Raw genomic sequence first — 19114 nt, 5'->3', positions numbered from 1 at the left:
CACCAACCTCCCCCTTTCTACTTCTCAGGATGGCTATTCCCAGTTGTGCCGGAGAAACAGAGGCCGTCCTCAATCCCTACTCACATGCACAAAAAGGAGGCAGACGAAGAAACGCAGAGGCCTCGAGGAGAGAAAAACTCTTACCAAAATGAAGCTAGACTTTGGAGCAGCAGTTCTGAAAACTTCAGAGTCACAGATCCTGGTGGGAATCTGATGAAACATGGATCTCCTCCCAAGGGACCAAAACAGAGGCAACTGGGGTGTGAGTCTCCCTGTGCCCCTCACCCCCACCCGGCACTGGGGGATCCATCGGAGACCTCCGAGGAGCTCGCGAATCCAGCAGGAGACCACCTGAACGGTGCTCTCCATGGTGGCTCTGGAGCTGTTTGGGGCTCCCTGAAGACCCCACATCAACACCCATCTCCAGGTGCACATGCACCGGTGCATTTTGGGGAGCGAAGATGCACCCGGACGCCGGCCCGGTGGTTCGCCAAAGCCACGCCCGAGTGTGCACGGAGAGGCGGGGAGACTGGCCTCGACCCCAGGCCCCTGCTGAGCACTTACCATCATGAGCTCCTTCTGGAAGGATTTTCGGTCTTTGTTCTCCGTGTTGTTACAATCCTCCTTCAGCTTTTCCAGAACAGAGGCCACCCGCTCGGGCTCGCTGTCCAGCTCCGCCCGGCAGAAAAAGGTGAGCGGCAGATTCCCGTAGCCCAGGGCGTCGGCAAAGGAACGCCAGCTGCTGATGTTCTCCATGAGCAGGGTCCTGACGGAGGCGTAGATGTAAGTGAGGAACTTACACGGCCGCAGGATCTGCTCGAGCAGCACCGACGTGCTCAGCTCGGGCCCCGAGAGCAGGCTCGGCCTGGCCTTGCCCACCACCAGCACGTTCTTGGCATGCACGAGGCCGACCTTGCCCTGGTGGTAGCCGATGTACCACTCCTTGGTCCACAGCTGCCCCTTCAGCCGGATCCTCTCCTCGCTGAGCAGAGCGATGGCGTCGCCCTTCTTGTACTCCAGCAGGTAATGGTTCTTGCTCTGCCGCACCACGGTCTTGAGCAATTTGCCGAACTTGAGGCTGGACACCGGGCGGTCCTGGAAAGTCGGGTATTTGGAGGTGGCAGCAAACGGGGACAAAATGATTTTCCCGACCTCGTTCTTCTTGAGGAACCGTCTTTGCCCGGAAGGCTTGATGGCACTTTTAGGGGGCGGCTGGGGAGTCTGGACACAGAACTGGGTCAGGATGGCCTCCTGGTCGCCTTTCACCTGAACCCGCAGGGTGAAGTCGGACAGCTCGCTGGGGTTCTGGCAGGTGATGGGGAAGATGAGGCGGCTCACCTTGCCCAGCTTCATCTGGAATCCCCTCACCACTTTGGCCTGCTCACTGCCTCTGACCTCGTAATTGGTCATGTTGGAAAACATGCAGACGTGCAGGTCCTGGGGCCTGGACAGGACGAACTGGTGCTTACCCCAGAGCTGCAGGGCCACTGGGGCGGGGCTGGGGGCCTGGCGGGTGACCTCGCTGACCAGTAGTGTCTTTGGGGCACAGTCGTGCCCAAAAATGGTCACCACGGTCTTGAAGGACGGGTGAATGTGTTTGGGGCCATAGAGCCCCACGGTGATCTTTTTATTGATGAAGTCCCACACCGTGGAAGGGTAGAGAATGTTCGGGCCGTGGGCCACGATGGCCAGGTACATACAGGGCTCCAGGCTGTCCAGCTGTACCTGGACCGTGTCCCCATAGCTGTAGGTGAGGGGGATGGGGACATAAGGCCCTTCCTTCAAGTCACTCCGCAGGCACTGGAGGCCCACTGTGCTTTTGCTAAAAATGTCATTTTTCACCTCGGCGGAAACTTTCATCTCCAAGATGATGTAGGTCTTCACCTCCAGCGTGCTCAGCTTCACCTCCAGCACCGGGCTGACGCTGCTGCACCGGTCACTGTTGAGCTCCAGCGGGGGGTCGAGCAGCGCCTTCATGGAGATCTGCTGCGTCTCGCCAGGGGCCACGTGGCCTTCGGGCACGTGGATGCTGATGTTGGTGTCAGGCAGCTGCACCGCGCCCCCGGAGCTGTCCAGCTTGCACACGATGCTCGTCTCCACTGCCTGGGTCTGGCCCCAGCCGGGGCTCTGGCCCAGCAAGTCCAGATCATGGCAAGAGCGGGCCAGCTTCCGGTGGCTCAGCCAGGCGGCACGAAAGTCCTCCCGGCTCTGGAACTGCTCCGGGGCCGGCGACTTCAAGCCCGTGAAGAAGCCCGATGAGTCGGGAGCGTCCGACTTGGCCTGCAGGACCGACAGCTCCGACAGACTGTAGGAACGCTTGCTCCTGAAGAACGGGCTGTCCCGTTTGCCCGGCGCCTCTGCCTGGAGGCGGCTGGTGGCCGGCAGCTCATCGAAGATGTTGCCGGTGCTGTTCGTGGTGGCGGAGCTGGACTCCGTGAATGAAGACGCGCCTGTATCGAAAAGGAGCAGATCCACGGTACTCCTGGGAGCCAGCTCGCCCACGCCGGGCGTCACCGGCACGTTCCCATTCAGAAATGGGTTTGTCTGGGCCCCGTTCCAGAAAGGGTTATTACTGTAGGTTTTGCTGGATCCCTTGTCATCCGCCCACCCCCCGAGCAGGTCTAACTCCTTGGCCACCTCGTCTGGGCTGTCTGGAAGATTGTCGATCACTCCGCTGTCGCTCAGCGTGGAGTTCCGGTAGTTTAAGGGCTGCACGTAGGAGGAGGGGATGTAGCCCATCTCCGTGGTGTTGTGCGCGTACCACCACTCCCCGCCGGACGTGTCCAGGACGTACAGGTGGTCGCCCTTGGAGAACTTCAGGGTGGTGAAGTTGGTTGGGCAGTAGTCCTTGATTGCGATCACTTCCTTTGCATTTCCAAAAGGTGTGGGATTGTCTACTAGCAAGGCACTGGGGGAAGGCACTGCACAAAACACAAAGAGACAGGGGGTGAGGGCGAGGCCCACGGGCGTGCAGAGCACTGAGAGCGAGCGAGGAGGGCGTTCTTTGCGACGTGCACAGAGCGCCAGGCGATTGGCAGAAACAGCGGAAGCAAACCCTGGCTCCGCTCACTAGTGCCCCTGCAGCTGCCCTCTCACTCAGCACAGCGGGGCAGTTCACACGACCCTGTTTCCCCGGGATCGCTAAGATGCCGTCCCATTTTTCAAGTTCTTTAATTTTTAATTTATTTTTAAATAATCTCTACACCCAACATGGGGCTCAAACTCCCAAATTCGAGATCAAGACCGACTGAGCCAGCCAGGTGCCCCAAATACCGTCTCATTTTGACCCATGTTCTGTTTATAGTACCTAACTTCCCAGAGCTGCCACTGGGCAGAGAGAGAAAAGCTGAATGTGACTGACTCAGCAACAGTGACGTTCTGAGCAGAGTGACCCACGGCCTGTACCGGGGACGGGCAATAATGAGCCGCCAAAGCAGCTCTCGGTGTCACTCAGAATGACCACTTGGAAACCGCGTCTCCCGCACGCCTTGAAAAGCAACGGTTTCATGTCTGGCGTCATTCACGTTATTTCTGAGCAAATGATGAAGTCTGAAAAACCCCAACACTTTAAATGGTGACCCGAGCGCATTTACAGTTCATCATGACCTATGTAGGTCACGGATGCAGACAGCGGTCGGAGCGGCCCAAGTCAGTCATCCCGACCAGGGTGTGTGTTTTGAAAAGTAACAGATAATTAAATACCAAGTGTTTCCTCTCCCTCCCATACACAACGAAGTATATCCAGAGCATGAGGAAAGTTCCTTCGGGAGGAATAAGCCCCCACCCCAACTGCACCTTGTTTCCCAGAGTTTGTGAATATTCTCACGTCTTGTACCCAACACTGTAAGGAAGGACCATGTTTACTGGAACTACTCCCACATCGTCTCTCCTACATGAGTAAGTCCACACGCATTCTGTTCCATCAAGCCGGCCCTCCAAACACACCACCTGCCGGTTTCCTCTCCCTTTGAAAAGAAATAATGACAACTGAATTGCGTTTCCTTAGAACAGTCTTGGAAAATAAAGCAGGAAGTTTCTATCTATTTCCATGAACCAGGTTAGAGGGATATGCTTGGTGGAAAGCTCACCTGGGCCGTGAAGGCCATCACCTCCCACTCTCCGTGTAGGGTGTCGGGGGGGAATCTGGCCCTAGGTTCACTGGGCCTGGGATGTAACCCAGGCCTTTAGAAGCCATGTGGCCTCAGAAGCCTGAGATTCTTTCCTCAGCGGGGTCTGCTAAAGAGAAGGCTCTGATTGTGTCCTTAGCATAACGATGCTTAGCCCAAGGTAAGGACTCACAAAGGGTTACGTTAAAGTGGACATCTCCACCCCCCCCCTCCTAATTTTATTTTCTCCATGGCACTTATCATTAACTGATATATCATATATATATATATATATTTTTCTGTGGGGAGGGCTGTGTCGCCCTCTTAGGGTCTGTTTTGCTCACAGTGGTAATCCTGGAAGACAGCCTGTCACCTAGCAAGTGTTCAACAAATATTCGTGGAATGAACGTTCATCTCGCATGCACATGACAGAGGCCATATCCACGTTATGGGGTCAAGGTGTTCTCCCTGGCTGTGACCTGCTATAAAATTAGCCCAAAGAGAAATCACTTAGAGTGAAGGGAGGGAAGTGAATAAAACAGCCAAGATAAAGAGAATGCCTTTGAGGGAGAGGTGGGGGGGGGGGAATGGCTCAGACTGGGGTCAGGGGACAACAAGATCTTTCTCGCTTTGTTTTCCAGGTACCGTCTCCAATAATATAAACCACTTTTTGTTTCTTTGACACATTTAATGAAAATGTCACATAAAAATTAAAACCAAATGAAAATCAGAGAGCCTGCCAGCTATTAAAATCTTGTTAGGATTCTTCAGAAGTTATATCCCTATTATGTTCCCCGGAACAATTCCCTTAGGGTGATATTTTTAAAATTAAAAACCAAAAGCTATTAAGCAGGCTTTGTATATAGCCTAAGAAAATGTACCAACGCAAATTATCACTTTAGTTTCACCAGACTGAAGAATAAACATGGGTTCACTTAAAATTCCAAGCACTCTCCTTAGCAGAGAAGCAGTAACACATTTCACTCAAGGGTCAGGCTCATCCAGTGGGAAACGGAGCTCCTCCCGGCCGGCCGCCCCATGCAACAGGACCCGGGGGTAAGCTCCTCCCACACGGGTCCCTCCACCAGTCACCTGTCACAGGGCACTGGGGGACACCAGGCAGGGCGGCCATCCAATCAAATGCAGGAGAATCCTTATCAAATCCCATCTTAATGAATTCTGGGGAGCGCTGCCCAGATTCACGCTATCCTTGATTTTAATACAAAAAAAAAAAAATCCCTGCGTGTCAGGAAGTTGAGTGCACTGAGTAATACAATTTGTACCCCTCTGCCTCAGCTCTGGTGCAGGTGGAACATGAATCGGGGGGCGGAGGACTTCGCAGCGGATGTTCCGGCTGGAATAAATCCCCACCTTGAAGCCTGTTGACCATCGGGTCGCAGGTGCAGCTGCCTCGCTGCAGAGCTGCCTTGGGAAGGGGGTCCCGGGGCTCCGTGGGCATCACGCCCTCGGCACACCGGCCCAGCTCGCGTCCCGGGCTGTCTCGGTCTTTTTCCCGCAAATGTGGTGTTCTGTTAGGACCCTAACACCTCTCAGATCACCATCGTTATTTAAAAAAATTCAGCTCTCTCATTTCAAGACCCCAGCCCAAATCCCACAAATGACGCTCCCATTTTCCAGCTTTAACCATAATTAGCTGGGCTATAAAGAAAGAAGGCGATGCCCATTACTGGACTGTGAAAAACGAAGGGTCCCATTATGTAAGGCAATACCTGGTAACTCTGTTGCTTTTACTGGTAAAATCTCATGACTTCCTTTGCTAATCGGTTCATGTGAAGAACATTTAACGCAATGCTCAGGGCTCTAAGCATAAAGCACAGACCGGAAGAGGAAGAAGGCGAGGCTACAGTGACAGCAGAAGAGATTAGGAAGAGACAAATGGGGTGCGTATGGTCTTTAGGACATCAGGGAAGAGGGCCACAATGTTACCTGGGAGACAGCAGTTTGGTTCAGGGACTATTTATTTAGCACTGACTTTGTGCCAGGGGCTAAAGATATAAAGGTCAAGAGCAGCCCCCATGGCGCAGCTTGTGCTGCGGGGGGGCCCGGGGGGTAACTTCAACACATTGCAGCCAACACCGTAGGGAAGGTGCTAGATGTGGCTGCTGCTGCTGCATCAATCACATGGGGCACCAGTAAGCACCTGCTCGGGTCAGAGTGGACTTCTGGGAAGAAAATGGCCCACGGGTACCCATCGCCCATCTCACTGACCCAGCTGTATGGGGCTGTTAGAGGAAACCAGAGGCTCGGGGTGATTCACCCCAGGGCCACCTCGAAAGCAGGCATCGTCAAACCACGGCCCCTTTCATGTTTTTGTAAATAAAGTTTTATTGGAACACAGCCGTGTGCATTGCTTACTGTCTTCTCTGACTGCTCTCGAGCTGCCACAGCACAGTGGAATGGCTGTGAAAGAGCCCTTAGGGCCTGCAAGGATTATAATATTTCCCGGGTAAACCTTTACCGGAGAAGCCTGCTGACCCCAGTCCCAGATCCCCTTTTTCTCTCTAGCGGTTCTCATTATTTCATTGGCTGACCACACTCTCTCCTTCCCTCCAGTATCGTGAGCACCCAGCTCCCTACCTTAATGTCCCCAAAACTCTCAAAGAGAAAATACAAACACATTCTGTATGGAGAAGTTGCATTACCAAAGGGAACCAAAAAACCAAAACAAGACACGTGGTTACTGTTGCAGGGCTGGATTTATCGTCGATGAAGTCGGAGAGCTAAAATTTAACTGTCTGGATGGGAACTTGGCAGCCTTTAAGGCGGAGAAGTCCTTGGGTCTCAGAGCACCTGCAAATCACGATCTTCCCCCCACCCCCAGCCACGTTTCTGTCCCTGTGAGCTCACCTTTTTTTTCTTTTTTAAAGATTTTATTTATTTGACAGAGAGAGAGAGCATGTGTGCACAAGCAGGGGGAGCAGCAGAGGGAGACGGAGAAGCAGGTTCCCCGCTGAGCAGGGAGCCGGACGCGGGGCTCGATCCCAGGACCCGGAATCATGACCTGAGCTGAAGGCAGACATTTAACCGACTGAGCCACCCAGGCGCCCTGCAAGCTCACCTTTGACGTCATTAAAGCTCGCTTCTGAAAACCCTTCGCTCAGGTCGATCAGGGCCCCCTCGGACTTGCACCGGGGGAGGCCGCTGGAGTTGGCCGCTCGGATACGCTGAGCTGCCATCTTGAACTCTCTTCCCGGGGGCACAGCTAAGGTTTCATCCCTCTTCCTCCGGGTATCCCAGGGCTTGCTGAAGCTCTTCTCAGGCAACCATGCTGCACGATGGGGTCAACTTGGCAATGTGCTTCTTCCTGAAAGCGGGGAAGAAAACATGAGAATTTCCCTTGAGCAAGTGAAACATGGGTTGAATAGTGATTTTTTAGGAAGTGAGAATCCTCTCTCTTCCAGAGGCTGTTCCAATAAAGACAGACCCATGTCGCTTGTCCTGGCCCAGGAGAGCAGAGTGGGGCTCGTTCCCTGGATTCTCTGTGCCCCTTACGCTCATCTCATTGGTTCTGTTGTTGCACAGAGCCAGGCTGCGTCTCCTGGCCTGCTGTCTGCACCCCTTCTTCCTGAGGCACGATGGGGCTTGGGAAATTTGTCCTAGCACCTGGCCAGACTGCTCACCACCGTGAAAGAGGAGGACAAACAGGATCTGTACAGCCCACAGAGCCAGTTTCAGGGCTCGGGGAAGAAAAAATCTGTCTGCCCAGACAGTGGCTGGTCCCATTACTGGTCCAGCCCCAGCTGAGCTCCCACACCCGGGAGAGGAGCGCTCGGCGTGGTCAGAGCGCCCACACTTGCCCTGAAATCCTCCCTGGATCCCTAACAGACAACAATCCTAAATAAAATACACACGCAGCCATTTCTGCCTCTAAGTCATCCCTGGGTACCGTGTGCAGGTGAAGCCATGGTATAGGGACTCGGCCAGCGGAGGAAGTTTCTATGGACAGAACGCAAGAATCATCGCTCCAAGGCCTGTTTCTTTCTAGAAGGGGCACAAAGGGGGGTTCTGGAGACTGTGACATGACTGGCTGTGGGAAGACCCTCACCAGCCCATGGGCAGGAGCCAGTTTCAAAGCAGCGAATTCCCCATGCCCTTCAAGGGAGATGGGCAGACACAGTAGGGCTGGCCCAGCACTCAGGGAGGGTTTAAAAGAAAAGCCGAAAGGGGCACTGTCATGAGACATGACTGCAAAGTGGTGCCTTCGCTCCCACGCCAGTGTGGCCCCGAGGACCCCAAGGCTGGCTGGGGGAGCCCTGTGCTGTAACACCCAGGGTCCACAGCGCCGGACTAGCTGCCTGGCCGAGGCCCGTTGTGGGGGGCAGGATGCAGGTGCACATGGTGATGGGCGGGGGCCCCTGGACGAGCCCCACCTCCCTCAAAGTCCTGTAAGGCACGTTGGTGGGGTCCCATGGGGCTGATTTTATCCAGGGCGGGGACAGCAGGAGCCAGCAGCTCACCTGAGGCACCTACAGAACGGGACAAGGCTTCCCAACGAGCAGCTGGAAGAATCTGGAGGTTGGCAGATAAAACTAGAGATAAACACGCTACTAGCAGAATTCTTGCATTCCCTATCACGACCCAGAAGGTAGCTTGGGGGTGAGGCAGGGCCTCAGGGGTGGGCAGAGAAAGCATCACAGGACACCACTGCAATTTTTGGAGACTGATCACTGAGGACAGGGACATAGTTTCTGCCCCAAGCCAGTGGAGAGCCCACGAGCGCGTTAGCAGTTACATAAAGCGATCTGCAGTCCTTTAACACACGCCGCCCCGACGGAGGGTGCCATTCAAGGAACAGAGAAGCCACTAACCGCACCGCTCTGACAAGCTCACTTCATCAGCCGGAGCGGAGCCACGGCTCCGAAGTGATCACCAGGCAGCCAGAGGCATCGCGTGCCCCCGAGCATCAATGCGTGCATTCACGGACCTCTTCCACGGACCTCTTCCACGGACCGGCGGCGTTTGTCCCGCGGTGCTCAATGCCCTGTGTGAAGCCCAGAATGGCCACCTTTCTTCAGGGGCAGTGGGAGACCGTCCTTGGATAAGGCCTGCCCCTCACCCCTGCCCCTCGGGGGTGTTATTTTACAACAAATCAGGCAGCCAGCACGCCCCTCCCCGGACAAGCCTGGCAGACTCTCTCCCCCTGGAACCTTCCCTGACCAGATACCATCAGCGTGAGGGTTCGCAGAGCAGCTCTGCACCTCCACCCCTCCAGAGCCCGGCGTGCAGAGATCTCGGCAGTAACCTGCCCAGGAGGCAGCGGCCAGCAAAACGCTCTGGGCTCCACCTCCTTGCTAATCATTTCTTTCCAAACCCAGAGGGCACCGGCCTTCACTGCCAGCGGCCGCGGGGTCCCTGATTCCTCCCGCCGTCCCTTCCATAGGGAGCCCTTTGCTCTCAAAGCTGTCCTTCGAGGTCAGGCCACTGCCCCGCTTAAAACTCTGCAGCTGCTTTTCAATCAGCAAAGTCTGACTTCCCTGCCCAGCATTCGGAGCCTTCCATGACTCGGTTTCCACCTGCCCTTCCAGGCTTGTCACTCACCTCCACACCCATGTGAGTCGGTGACCACACGCGGACCTGCTGCCTCTCAAGTGTGCCCGGCGCTGTTTCACGCCTGCTCCCAGAACACACGCCCCTCACCTGCACCTCCAGGAAAACGGTCCTCTCTCCACCCTTCCCGCTCCACCCTCCTGCCCATAGGCCTGCACGCTTCTCCGGTGACTCATGCGCTGGCCTCAGATTTGCAATGTCCCCGAGCTCCAAGTCCAAGTCACTGGGGCTCAAGGTGCAGGCCCCTGGAATTAGCCCCCACTGTATCAGAAAGGTTCTACTGCGGGAAATGACACAATGCTCGGATTTGCTTTATAATGAGTTCATGAAGGTGCGAGACCGTATTTTATGGCACATAAGACGACTGCTGCATGTTACTATATTTACTATACGTTATACTATCTTCCTATTCATTTCCTCCCGTTTCCCCATTTTTAAAAAATTATTTATGACTTTATTTTTGCTATTTTCTTATTTACATACATGTTTTAAAACGCTTGCAATCCAACCAAAAAGCCCCAGAAAAGCAGTATCAGGGAACATTTATCACCTGCCTTCTCAGACACGGGTCAGGAATGGGGTGTATGCGTCTCCTGCTGACTAGGAAAAGCTCGGAGGAGCCACGGGTCAAATGCCCGAGCAGCTGGGTCCCCTCGCAGCACAACGAGATACGGCCAGGTTCCTGCTCGGCTGACAAGTGACCCCTGGACCCCAGACCCAGCTCACTGAGGGCCCCTTAGGACTGATGGGTGTCTGTCCTGAACCTCCCAGGTCCAAACCCAGCTTGGGGGCTGCCCCAAGCCCCCTCCACGCTTCACCAACTCAGTCACGGCTGAATGCCACATTCACCCAGCTAAAAGCCCGGTCTCCGTCCCCAGCAGCCCGCCCTCCGTGGAGGGCGGTGTGCATGCAAACGTGTGTATACTCCCCTGCCACGCACACCCCGGCCAGAACATGACCTCCGCCTGACCTCACCTCCACCATGACAGTAACAGCTCCTTTCCACCAAGTCCACTGTGTCCAACTCTGCCCTCCGGGAGCCTACCCCTCAGTTAGCAGTCAGAATGTTTTTAGAAGTCAAGATCTGTTCGAAACCCTCCGAAAGCTTCTTAGCCCCTAGCGCGCTTACAGTGCCCTCAAGGCCCCATACTGTGGGTCCTCGACAGCTCTGTGGACCCTTCTGTTCTTCCTCAGGGCCTTTGCACCTGCTGTCGCCTCACCTGGGAGGCCCATGCCTAGATATTCACCAGACTAGAACCTTCACTTCATTCAGGCCTGCTCAATGTCACGTCATCAGCAGGGACAGGCGTCTGCCACCGCAACATCCCTAACTCCAGCCTCTTTCCCTACTTTCCTTATCAATGGGACATATTATGTGCTTTCCCGTGTGCAGCCCAACTTCTCCAAGAGAATGTAAGCTCCACGAGGCCACAGGATTCGCTCTGCTTCCACCCCGACCTCTGCTGTGAGACCCGACTGACCACGAATGAGTGAATTCTACTTTAATAAAGACAAAGGCGGGGCCCTGGATGGCACAGTCCATGAAGTGTCCGACTCTTGATTTCAGCTCAGGTCACGATCTCAGGTCGTGGGATTGAGCCCCGTGTCGGGGTCCTCGCTCAGTGTGGAGTCTGCTTGAGATTCTCTCTCTCTCTCCCTTTGCCCTCCCCCTGCTCTTGATATAAACAAACAAATACATACATACATAAAATATTCTTAAAAATAAAGATAATGGCTTCAGAGATATTCTGACAGGTATCCCTGGGATAATCTCCTTTTTTAAAGAGTCAAAATCCCCAGTGAATGTCTAGTGTCCCCCAGATAGCCTTGCGACTTGATTATACAAGGCAGGGTGAATTTAGGAATCCTAGCCTATTCTGGAAATCTAAGCTACACATTCCTAATCACCGATGGGTGCCCTGGGTGGCACCTCCAAGTCCGGCCACCCTCCACTAGGGCAGGTCACTTCTCCAGGACAGCCTGCAGCTGTGTGCACCCGTGCCTGGGGTGGCTGGCCCACGACCTCCGGAGCTCTCTGAAGGGTAGGGGGCAGTCACTCCATCCCCACAGCCCCCCATCCTCCCCACGCCATGCCTACACCCGGGGAAGCCACCCTCCACCCCCCTCTTGGTAGAAGTCAGGCCTGGGAAGACAGGAAGGAGCATTAAAGCTTACTTGTGTCTGACTCACAACTAATGAGTTTTTCTTTGCTTTAGTATAAAGGCTGATTCATGAGGGGAGAAAAGCGCCTGCTGCTGGCTCCTCCCCAGGACCGAGGAGGCCGGCCTCCGAACAGACAACAGTGTTGTGCGCGCACGGAACTATTTACAGACTCTGGTGGCAGGCTCGGAAACCTACAGACAAGCCCCCAGCCACCCGCGCCGACTCGCTGCTCGCCTCGGACTCCAGACTCAGAACGATCGTGCAGGGGCCAACCTGCCAACGTCCCGCCCGAGATGTTTCCAAACACAAAGCCACCAAGAATAACCGGGGAACATGAGCATCTGTGGGGCCCCTCACTCAAGGCCTGGGGTGTACACAGTGACCCCCCAGGGTTCCCCGGGGGCCCCGACCTGAAGGTGCAGGAAGAACAGGGCACGCAGCCTGCTCTGGGTTCCTCCCTGGTGAGTTCTGTTAGAGCCTCATTTGAGATGACTCATCCCCACATTTGATTTTAATTTCTGGAGTAAGAGTATGGTGTTGATTGCATCAGATTTCCTCCGGGTTAAAAAGAAAGCATGAGTTTCAACCCGCTCTGCGTGCTTTCAGCCACCAGACTGTGGACAGAGACTCCATCCTGTCTGCTCACCTTGCTCACTCCCCAAACAACAGCGAGCTCTGGAAAATCAAAATAATTCGAAGACACCCTCCCTGGCTGACCTGTCTCCTTCTAAGCAGCTGCCTGGAGCCCCAACACCCCGGGCCCCTGACCCCCCGAGTCAGCTGCAGAGAAGCCCCCCAGCATGCCAGCGAGCCTGCGGGGCGGGGCCTGTGGGGGCAGCAGGAACTCCTAGCTCTCACACAGTCACGCTGAGGACACCGTAAGGGGGGGCTGGCAGTGACCCAGTGAGGCCAAGGGGGAGCCTCTGTCTTTCTGCCTGCAAACGTCTCCAGCACCTCTTCCCTCTGAAGCCAACAGCAGCCGATCCCTCAGCCTGCAAACCAGCTCCCCAGCTCTCTGCATCTTGACCCTTGACCCGAATGGTCTGGGCAATAACCCAAGTGGAAAGCCAACACGTGACTGGTGTCCCCTTTCCAGGTCTCCCTCTGTGGGCAGGGACGGCCCGGGCTCCAGTTACGAGAGAGGACCAGCCCGGCCCAGCGAAACCCAAGCTTCCACTCCACGGTGGCGGGAGGCTTCTTACATCAGAGTCTCATCTCCAGAACCCTGCCTGCTGTGGGCACCTGCAGCACGAGACGAAAACGCTGCCCTGCAGCCTCCAAGGAGGGCTGCCTCCTTCTGGGGGTGCAAAGAGCATGGCTCCCCTGGAGGGGATCCTGGGGTACTAGCTTCACTTACCAGTGTCCAGAGTGTGCTTCAAGTTCAATAACTGAGTTTAGTTTAGGGCAGCGGGCTGCTGCCACTCAGAGCCCCCCCAGCAGGCCAGCTGTGAGCATCACGCACCCCAGTCCTGAGTCCGTCTGAGAAACGTGGGCATCTCCCTGGCATGGGCCCCATCGCCTCCGTGAAGACCCACTGAGCTCAGCCTCTAGGGACAAGGCCGTGCGCTCAGCAGAAGGAAACGTAGAGCAGACGTGTTCAGGGAAGCCATGCCCGAGACAACACTGCGAGCCTAAAGCTTGGACAGCGAAGGCTCTGCGCGCCGGGCACTGGGCTGGGGACATGCTGCGCTCAAGCCCTTACTGATCCTCTGTAGTTCAGGGGCCACCCCCCAGGGCCCCAGGCACGTCTGCACTTCTGACCCGCTGTTTCTGTCATCCGAGGAGTAGGCCGGGGGACAGACAACACCACGTGCTGTTTCACCAGTCAGTGACAAAGAGGACACTCTGGGTCAGCAGCATCACTGGGCTGGGCCTCCTCCTGCCAGCGACCTGCCGGATCCGTCCCACCGGTTCCTTGGGTAAAATCCATAGTCCCGGCTCTTCTCTCCACAGTCTGTAGGAGACAACGAACCCCCCGGCTTGTCCTTCCAGACCCTCCGCACGCTTACCTGCCGACCACATCTGCATCACACAGCCCTCTGTCCTTCCCGTCCTCTCGCCAAACCCAGGTGCTGTTCCTTCCTCTGGCTCCAAGACCCCTCCCAGCCAGCTCCTGGACTCTGCCAGCTTCTCCCCCAACCCCGTCTCTGAAGACCCAACAGGGCTCCTACTTTCTCCTCCATTAAAACCTGCCCATTGGAGAGGGACCCCCGTCCAACAGCGGCTTTGCCAATGGAAATCCATCTCCATTCTGGGCTCTGCGGGGCCTCCCCCACTGTCTACTCTGGGCGCTTGCCACTTTGGTCCTGAGCGCCACAGCTGTTAGGATGCGCGGGATTTCTTTGTTCCCTAACAACCACACTCGTTTGCTTGAAAGCTGGATGCGTGGCTTCTCTAATTCCCCAGCGCTACACAGTGCTTGGCCTACGTTGTGTCTGATGCCAGCTGCTGAACGGACAAATGTCTCAGCCAACCCATTCTTGAGCCCCACCGTGCACCAGGGGCCACCCAAGGCACAGAGGATGGAGGACCTGGTGCCTTCCCTCTACTGCTGATCGTGCAGCTGTCGGGAACATACGTGACACCGACAGCACAAGGGGAACGAGGTGGGTTCCACCATGTCTTCCTGGGGAGCAAGAGACCCGAAGCTCACAGACCTCTCGGTTTGCCCGTCACACCATGTACGCTCTGACTGCCACGTCTGGTCTGTCCCGTGACCCTGCTGCTGCTGACAGTTCAAAGAGTAACCCACGTGTGCCACGTTGAGTGCTCCCCCAGCGTGGGGTTCAGGAGGTCTGGTGGTTTGCGGTCTGCCCCCACCCCGGAGTCACATGGGAAGGCCAGCCCGCCGTGTGACAGGACGGGCGGCAGACAGGCTGTGGGGGGGGGGGGGGGGTCTTGTGACCAGCCCAGATACTTCCCAACCCCGGTCCCCAGCTAGTGACCAGGAGGAACGAGTGTGATGATCTCTGAAACGTGCTAACAGCAATGAGAAGAGAGACCCACTCACTGGACTGGGGCTGCTGGTCAGGGGGCAAGACTCCCGTCTGACACACTCATCAAAACGGCAAAACACCAGCATTCTGGGGGTGTGACGTGTAAATGATGGTCATTGATTCATTGTCTTCTTAAAAAAACAAAAATCAAATGGATACTTCTCTTTAGAGCAACACCCTTTTTATAACTGAAGTTTATTTAAGGAAGTTATTTAAAGAAGGCAGCTCTCTAGTGCTTTAAAAGGGAAGCCTGTCCATCCTTTAAAAAGATTTTCCTTAGATACACTGCTATCTTCTCTAGTATACATTAACTTGAAAAGGCTGTGTGAAAGTTCATGTTAGGGGCGTCTGGGTGGCTCAGCTGGTGAAGCGTCTGCCTTCGGCTCAGGGCATGACCTAGGGGTCCTGGGATCGAGCCCCGCGTGGGGCTCCCTGCTCGGCGGGGAACCTGCTTCTCCCTCTCCCCCCCCTCCGCTCATTCTCTCTCTCTCAAAAGAAATAAAATGTTTAAAAAAAAAGTTCATCTTAGATACCGCTCTGGGACAAGAACACCTGGGCAGTGTCACTCATTCTACAGATGAGCAAACTGAGGCTTATTTGGTTTTAGTGAGAGGGCTGTTCCCCCGAGGTTTACTCCTGAGACTCAGATTAAAATGCCAGATTCACACAAGGAAGAGACGGGCCGCAGCTTCCAGGGTTTCGTGCTGGGCCGATCCGACTGACCGCGCTCGCTAATGACACACAGACGCCAGGCCCGAGGCTCAAGTTCAAGACGGGAATTTCATACCCTGAAGACACGGCAGCAGCCGCGGACACCAAAAGGGTGGTGGGGATGAGTGACAATGTTTGCACGACTGCAGGGCCGGAGAGCGGGGCCAAGCCCCCCAAACAGCACAGTTGGAAAGCAGCCCCAAAGGCACGCGGACGCCAGCCCTACTCTACTGGTCCAGCGCATTCCTGATGGCCTCCGAGCCGCGCCAAACCAACAAACACGGGCCGCATGATGGAAAGGGGCGTGAGAAGGCCAAGTCAACGCAGCTTCATGAACGGGCCGGCTCGGAGCGGGCCAGCAGCCGAGAACAGCCCGACCCCGCTGCTGCGGGCGGGAGCCCGACGGTGGCTGCTGTGAACGGCCCGTGCAGTGACATCTTTATACCCCATCTTCCTCCGCGTCGTGGATTACCCTCTTAGGACGACTTTCCAGCAGAGTACGAAGCATTGCCAAACACTTTCCTGGAAAGTCGTAGCCATGCAGACTCTGGGCAGCGGTGGGTGCCCATCCCCCCGCCCACCCCGCCGGCAGTGCAAGAAAAGCCTGGCTAAATAGGACAAGGAGGGAACGGAATACCGAAGTTCACATGCATATTCCTGGGACTGTGACAGCCAGAAATTTCTCAAAACTCCTCCTTCTGACTTCCTGTTTTATGAGTATTATTTTGATTCCTTTGTTCAATGCGATGCTGACATTTCATCATTTCCGCGGCAAATATCTTCCCCACTCTGTCGCTCGCACGTGCTCAGATGCATTTGCTTAACTTGATGGAGTCTCAATTATGCAGCTGTGTCAATCTTTCCTTTGTGATTCTGCCTTGAAACACAGAGAGCCCTATCTTCATGAAAAATCTGATAAATACTCACATCTGTTTTCCTTTATTTAAGAAAACGGTCTATCTGCTGACATTAATGTACAAAATTTATTTTGCTGCTCAGTGAGGAACTTAACGAAATTCATTACCAAATGGCTAAGCAATCACAGGTCCCGAACAATTCATCCCCTCCTGACTGACGTGATGTCATCTCAACGCGTTCTGAACGTGTGCAGACACGAGGGTTTGAATCTCGTTTATTCCGTGTCACTAGCCTGCATATTTTTAAAACCACATCGGCCTGATGCACTATGCTAGTCTGATTACATTGGGTTACCTGGAAGGACTAACACTTCTCTATTTCAAAGTCTCTTATCAGCTATTTTTACCCATTTTTTCCTTCCAAATGAACTTTAAAATAATTTAATACGATGTCTTCCCACCTTGTGATTCCCTCACAATGGGAACCCCACTGGGATTCTGCTGGCATGGCACTGGTAAGAAGTGACACCTTTATATATTTTATTCTTTTCTTCCAGGAACATGGTAGGGCTCATTTATTTAAAAATGAGTCCCAGGGCAGTGTAGATGAAAGACTGGCAAAGTCTTTCTGTAAAGGAACAGAGAATAAATTAAACTTTGGGGACCACGCATTCTCTGTCACAAAGAGTCAACTCTGCCCTCAAATCCAGGCAATTCTGCCTCTAAAGTGAGTGGATCTGACCCCTTCTATTAGCTGCTTCTACCTGGGCGCTTTACCTCTCCCCTGGACTCACTACAGCTGCCTCCCACCTAGTCTCCCACATCCCATGCCCTTCAGCCCCCCAGCCCCAAACGCACACAGCTAAGCCACGCTCCGTAGAACAGCTGGGGGCCTCTTCACAAATTAAGTCTCTCCAGCAGCATCTCCCTGCACTTAGGATAAATCTATCCCTCCTACTGGGACTCCATAAAATCTAGCCTCCTTATGGGGACTGAATGATCTGGCCCCACCCAGCCCTCCGTGACCTCCATTCCTTCTTGGTACATTCATTTTCCAAGTGTGACTCATTTCTGCCCCAAGACCCTTGCACTGGGAGTTCCCTCCGGCAGGCAAGCTCTGTCCCCACAAACCTCACTTTGCTGACAGCTTTTGCCACTCAAGTCTTGCTCGCTGCTTCAGGAAGGCCCCATCTAACCACTCCCCAATGCAGCTACACGCACCCTAACCTCTCGGTGCCTGACTGTCCCCACCCACAAGAGGAAGGGAGCACAGTATGGAGAGCTCGCATAACAGACAATGCCTGTACACAGTGCACGGGGCCTGGGGCACAGTAAACAACCCAAAGAGGCAAGAAGTGATGCTGTTATCATGACCCAGTGCCCACACAAACCTTGTACTTTCCATCAGCAAGTGCTCGGAGTCCGTGTGAAACACATCTTTTTTTTTTAACCTGGCCTCACCGCTTCCTACCTGCACCACGGTGGTCCAACGCCGCGATTTTGCCGCGGCAGAGAACTGCACGTAGCTGGGTTCGTAGGTGTGTTACTAAATGAGCCAGTGTAATTTCTCCGTAAGCCACTCATCGCTTCGTGAACCTTACCGCCGTTGCTAGAACCAGGTTCCGTGGAGTGAAGGTTTGACAGTACTCACTGCACCTTATTTCCACTGCCGGAGCCACCTCAGGCCCAACCGCGAGTCGGGGTTTTGGATAACAGCAAGTCACGCACAGGAACAAATGTCTTTTGGTGAAACCCTAAATGCACCCACCAGGCCAGGGAGGGGAAGACACTGGGGAGCATCCACGTTCCCATTTTTCTAACACCCTCTGGAAGAGCCTGACCTGCATACCCGCCCCTGCGAGATGCCTGCAAATAGGACCTGATATGTAAACAGGACGTTTGTGGACGATCAAGTTCGGATGAAGGGATGAAGGTGGGCCCTCGTCCACTACGAATGGGGTCCTTATAAAAAGGGGAAATTTGGGCACAGAGGGGAGACCATGTGAGGACACAGGGAGAAGGGGGCCGTCCACACGCCAAGGAAAGAGGCCCAGAACAGCTTTTCCCTCACAGCCTCAGAGGGAACCAGCCCTGCGGGCACCAAGATCTCGGACTTCTGGCCTCCAGAACCGTGAGAGTGAATTTCTGTTGTTTTCAGCTGCTCAATCTGTGGTACTTTGTGGCCCCAGGGAGATACACACCCCAGCCTATCTCTCTTCATGTGTCTCTGTCACATCTAATAAAACTGGACAGACAACAAACAGAAGTCAAGCTCCCAAAACAGAGAGTTACGGACCCTACTGAAAAATGTCACCTTGCCTCCACACTTCCAGAACATTCCATCCTAGGATCCCAAACTACCAGGCCATCCCTGATGACCGCTCACCAAACACTCCTGAAGACATCTGATGTCTGCAGGCAACGGGTAACTAGATTTCTACATCCTAAATGTTATTGTAAAATTCTTGCCAAGTCACCCCAGGGGACTTGCAAAGTCATTTCTTAGTGGCAACCAAGTAATTGGGGCTTTACAACAAGCTGCTTGCACTAAGACGACGGAGGTGCTTGGGCATCGTGGTTAACCGAGAACACGCTCGGACCACTGGAAAACAGGAGGCGAGGAAGAAATAGCAGGGCGGAGTGGGATGGTGGCCCCTCACAAGGTCAGGGGAGCCCCCCTCGAGGGCACCACCCCGGAGCTGGTGGCCCACGT

At 54.6% G+C, this 19114-nt stretch overlaps 1 protein-coding gene across 3 annotated transcripts in view; it reads right to left on the bottom strand.

Moving 5' to 3' along the window:
* The window catches only part of SH3BP4 (SH3 domain binding protein 4), an 82080-nt gene that overhangs the window by 8381 nt on the left and 54585 nt on the right, over positions 1-19114 (bottom strand). For 2 of the 3 annotated variants that reach the window (XM_026491636.4, XM_057305782.1), the window contains 2 exons: positions 7186-7431; positions 565-2921 (listed from right to left, as the gene is read on the bottom strand). In XM_026491636.4, coding sequence (XP_026347421.2) covers positions 565-2921; positions 7186-7303 — 2475 coding nt within the window. In that variant the 5' untranslated portion in view covers positions 7304-7431. Of the gene's footprint in view, positions 1-564; positions 2922-7185; positions 7432-8935; positions 9109-19114 lie in introns of all 3 variants that reach the window. The other variant, XM_048214253.2, reaches the window with a different exon arrangement.

This window comes from Ursus arctos, unplaced genomic scaffold (genome assembly GCF_023065955.2).
Source record: "Ursus arctos isolate Adak ecotype North America unplaced genomic scaffold, UrsArc2.0 scaffold_1, whole genome shotgun sequence".
NCBI classification, from domain to species: Eukaryota; Metazoa; Chordata; class Mammalia; order Carnivora; family Ursidae; genus Ursus; species Ursus arctos.
Note: the sequence above shows the minus strand (reverse complement) of the source record. Positions and strands in the feature narration are given on the sequence as shown.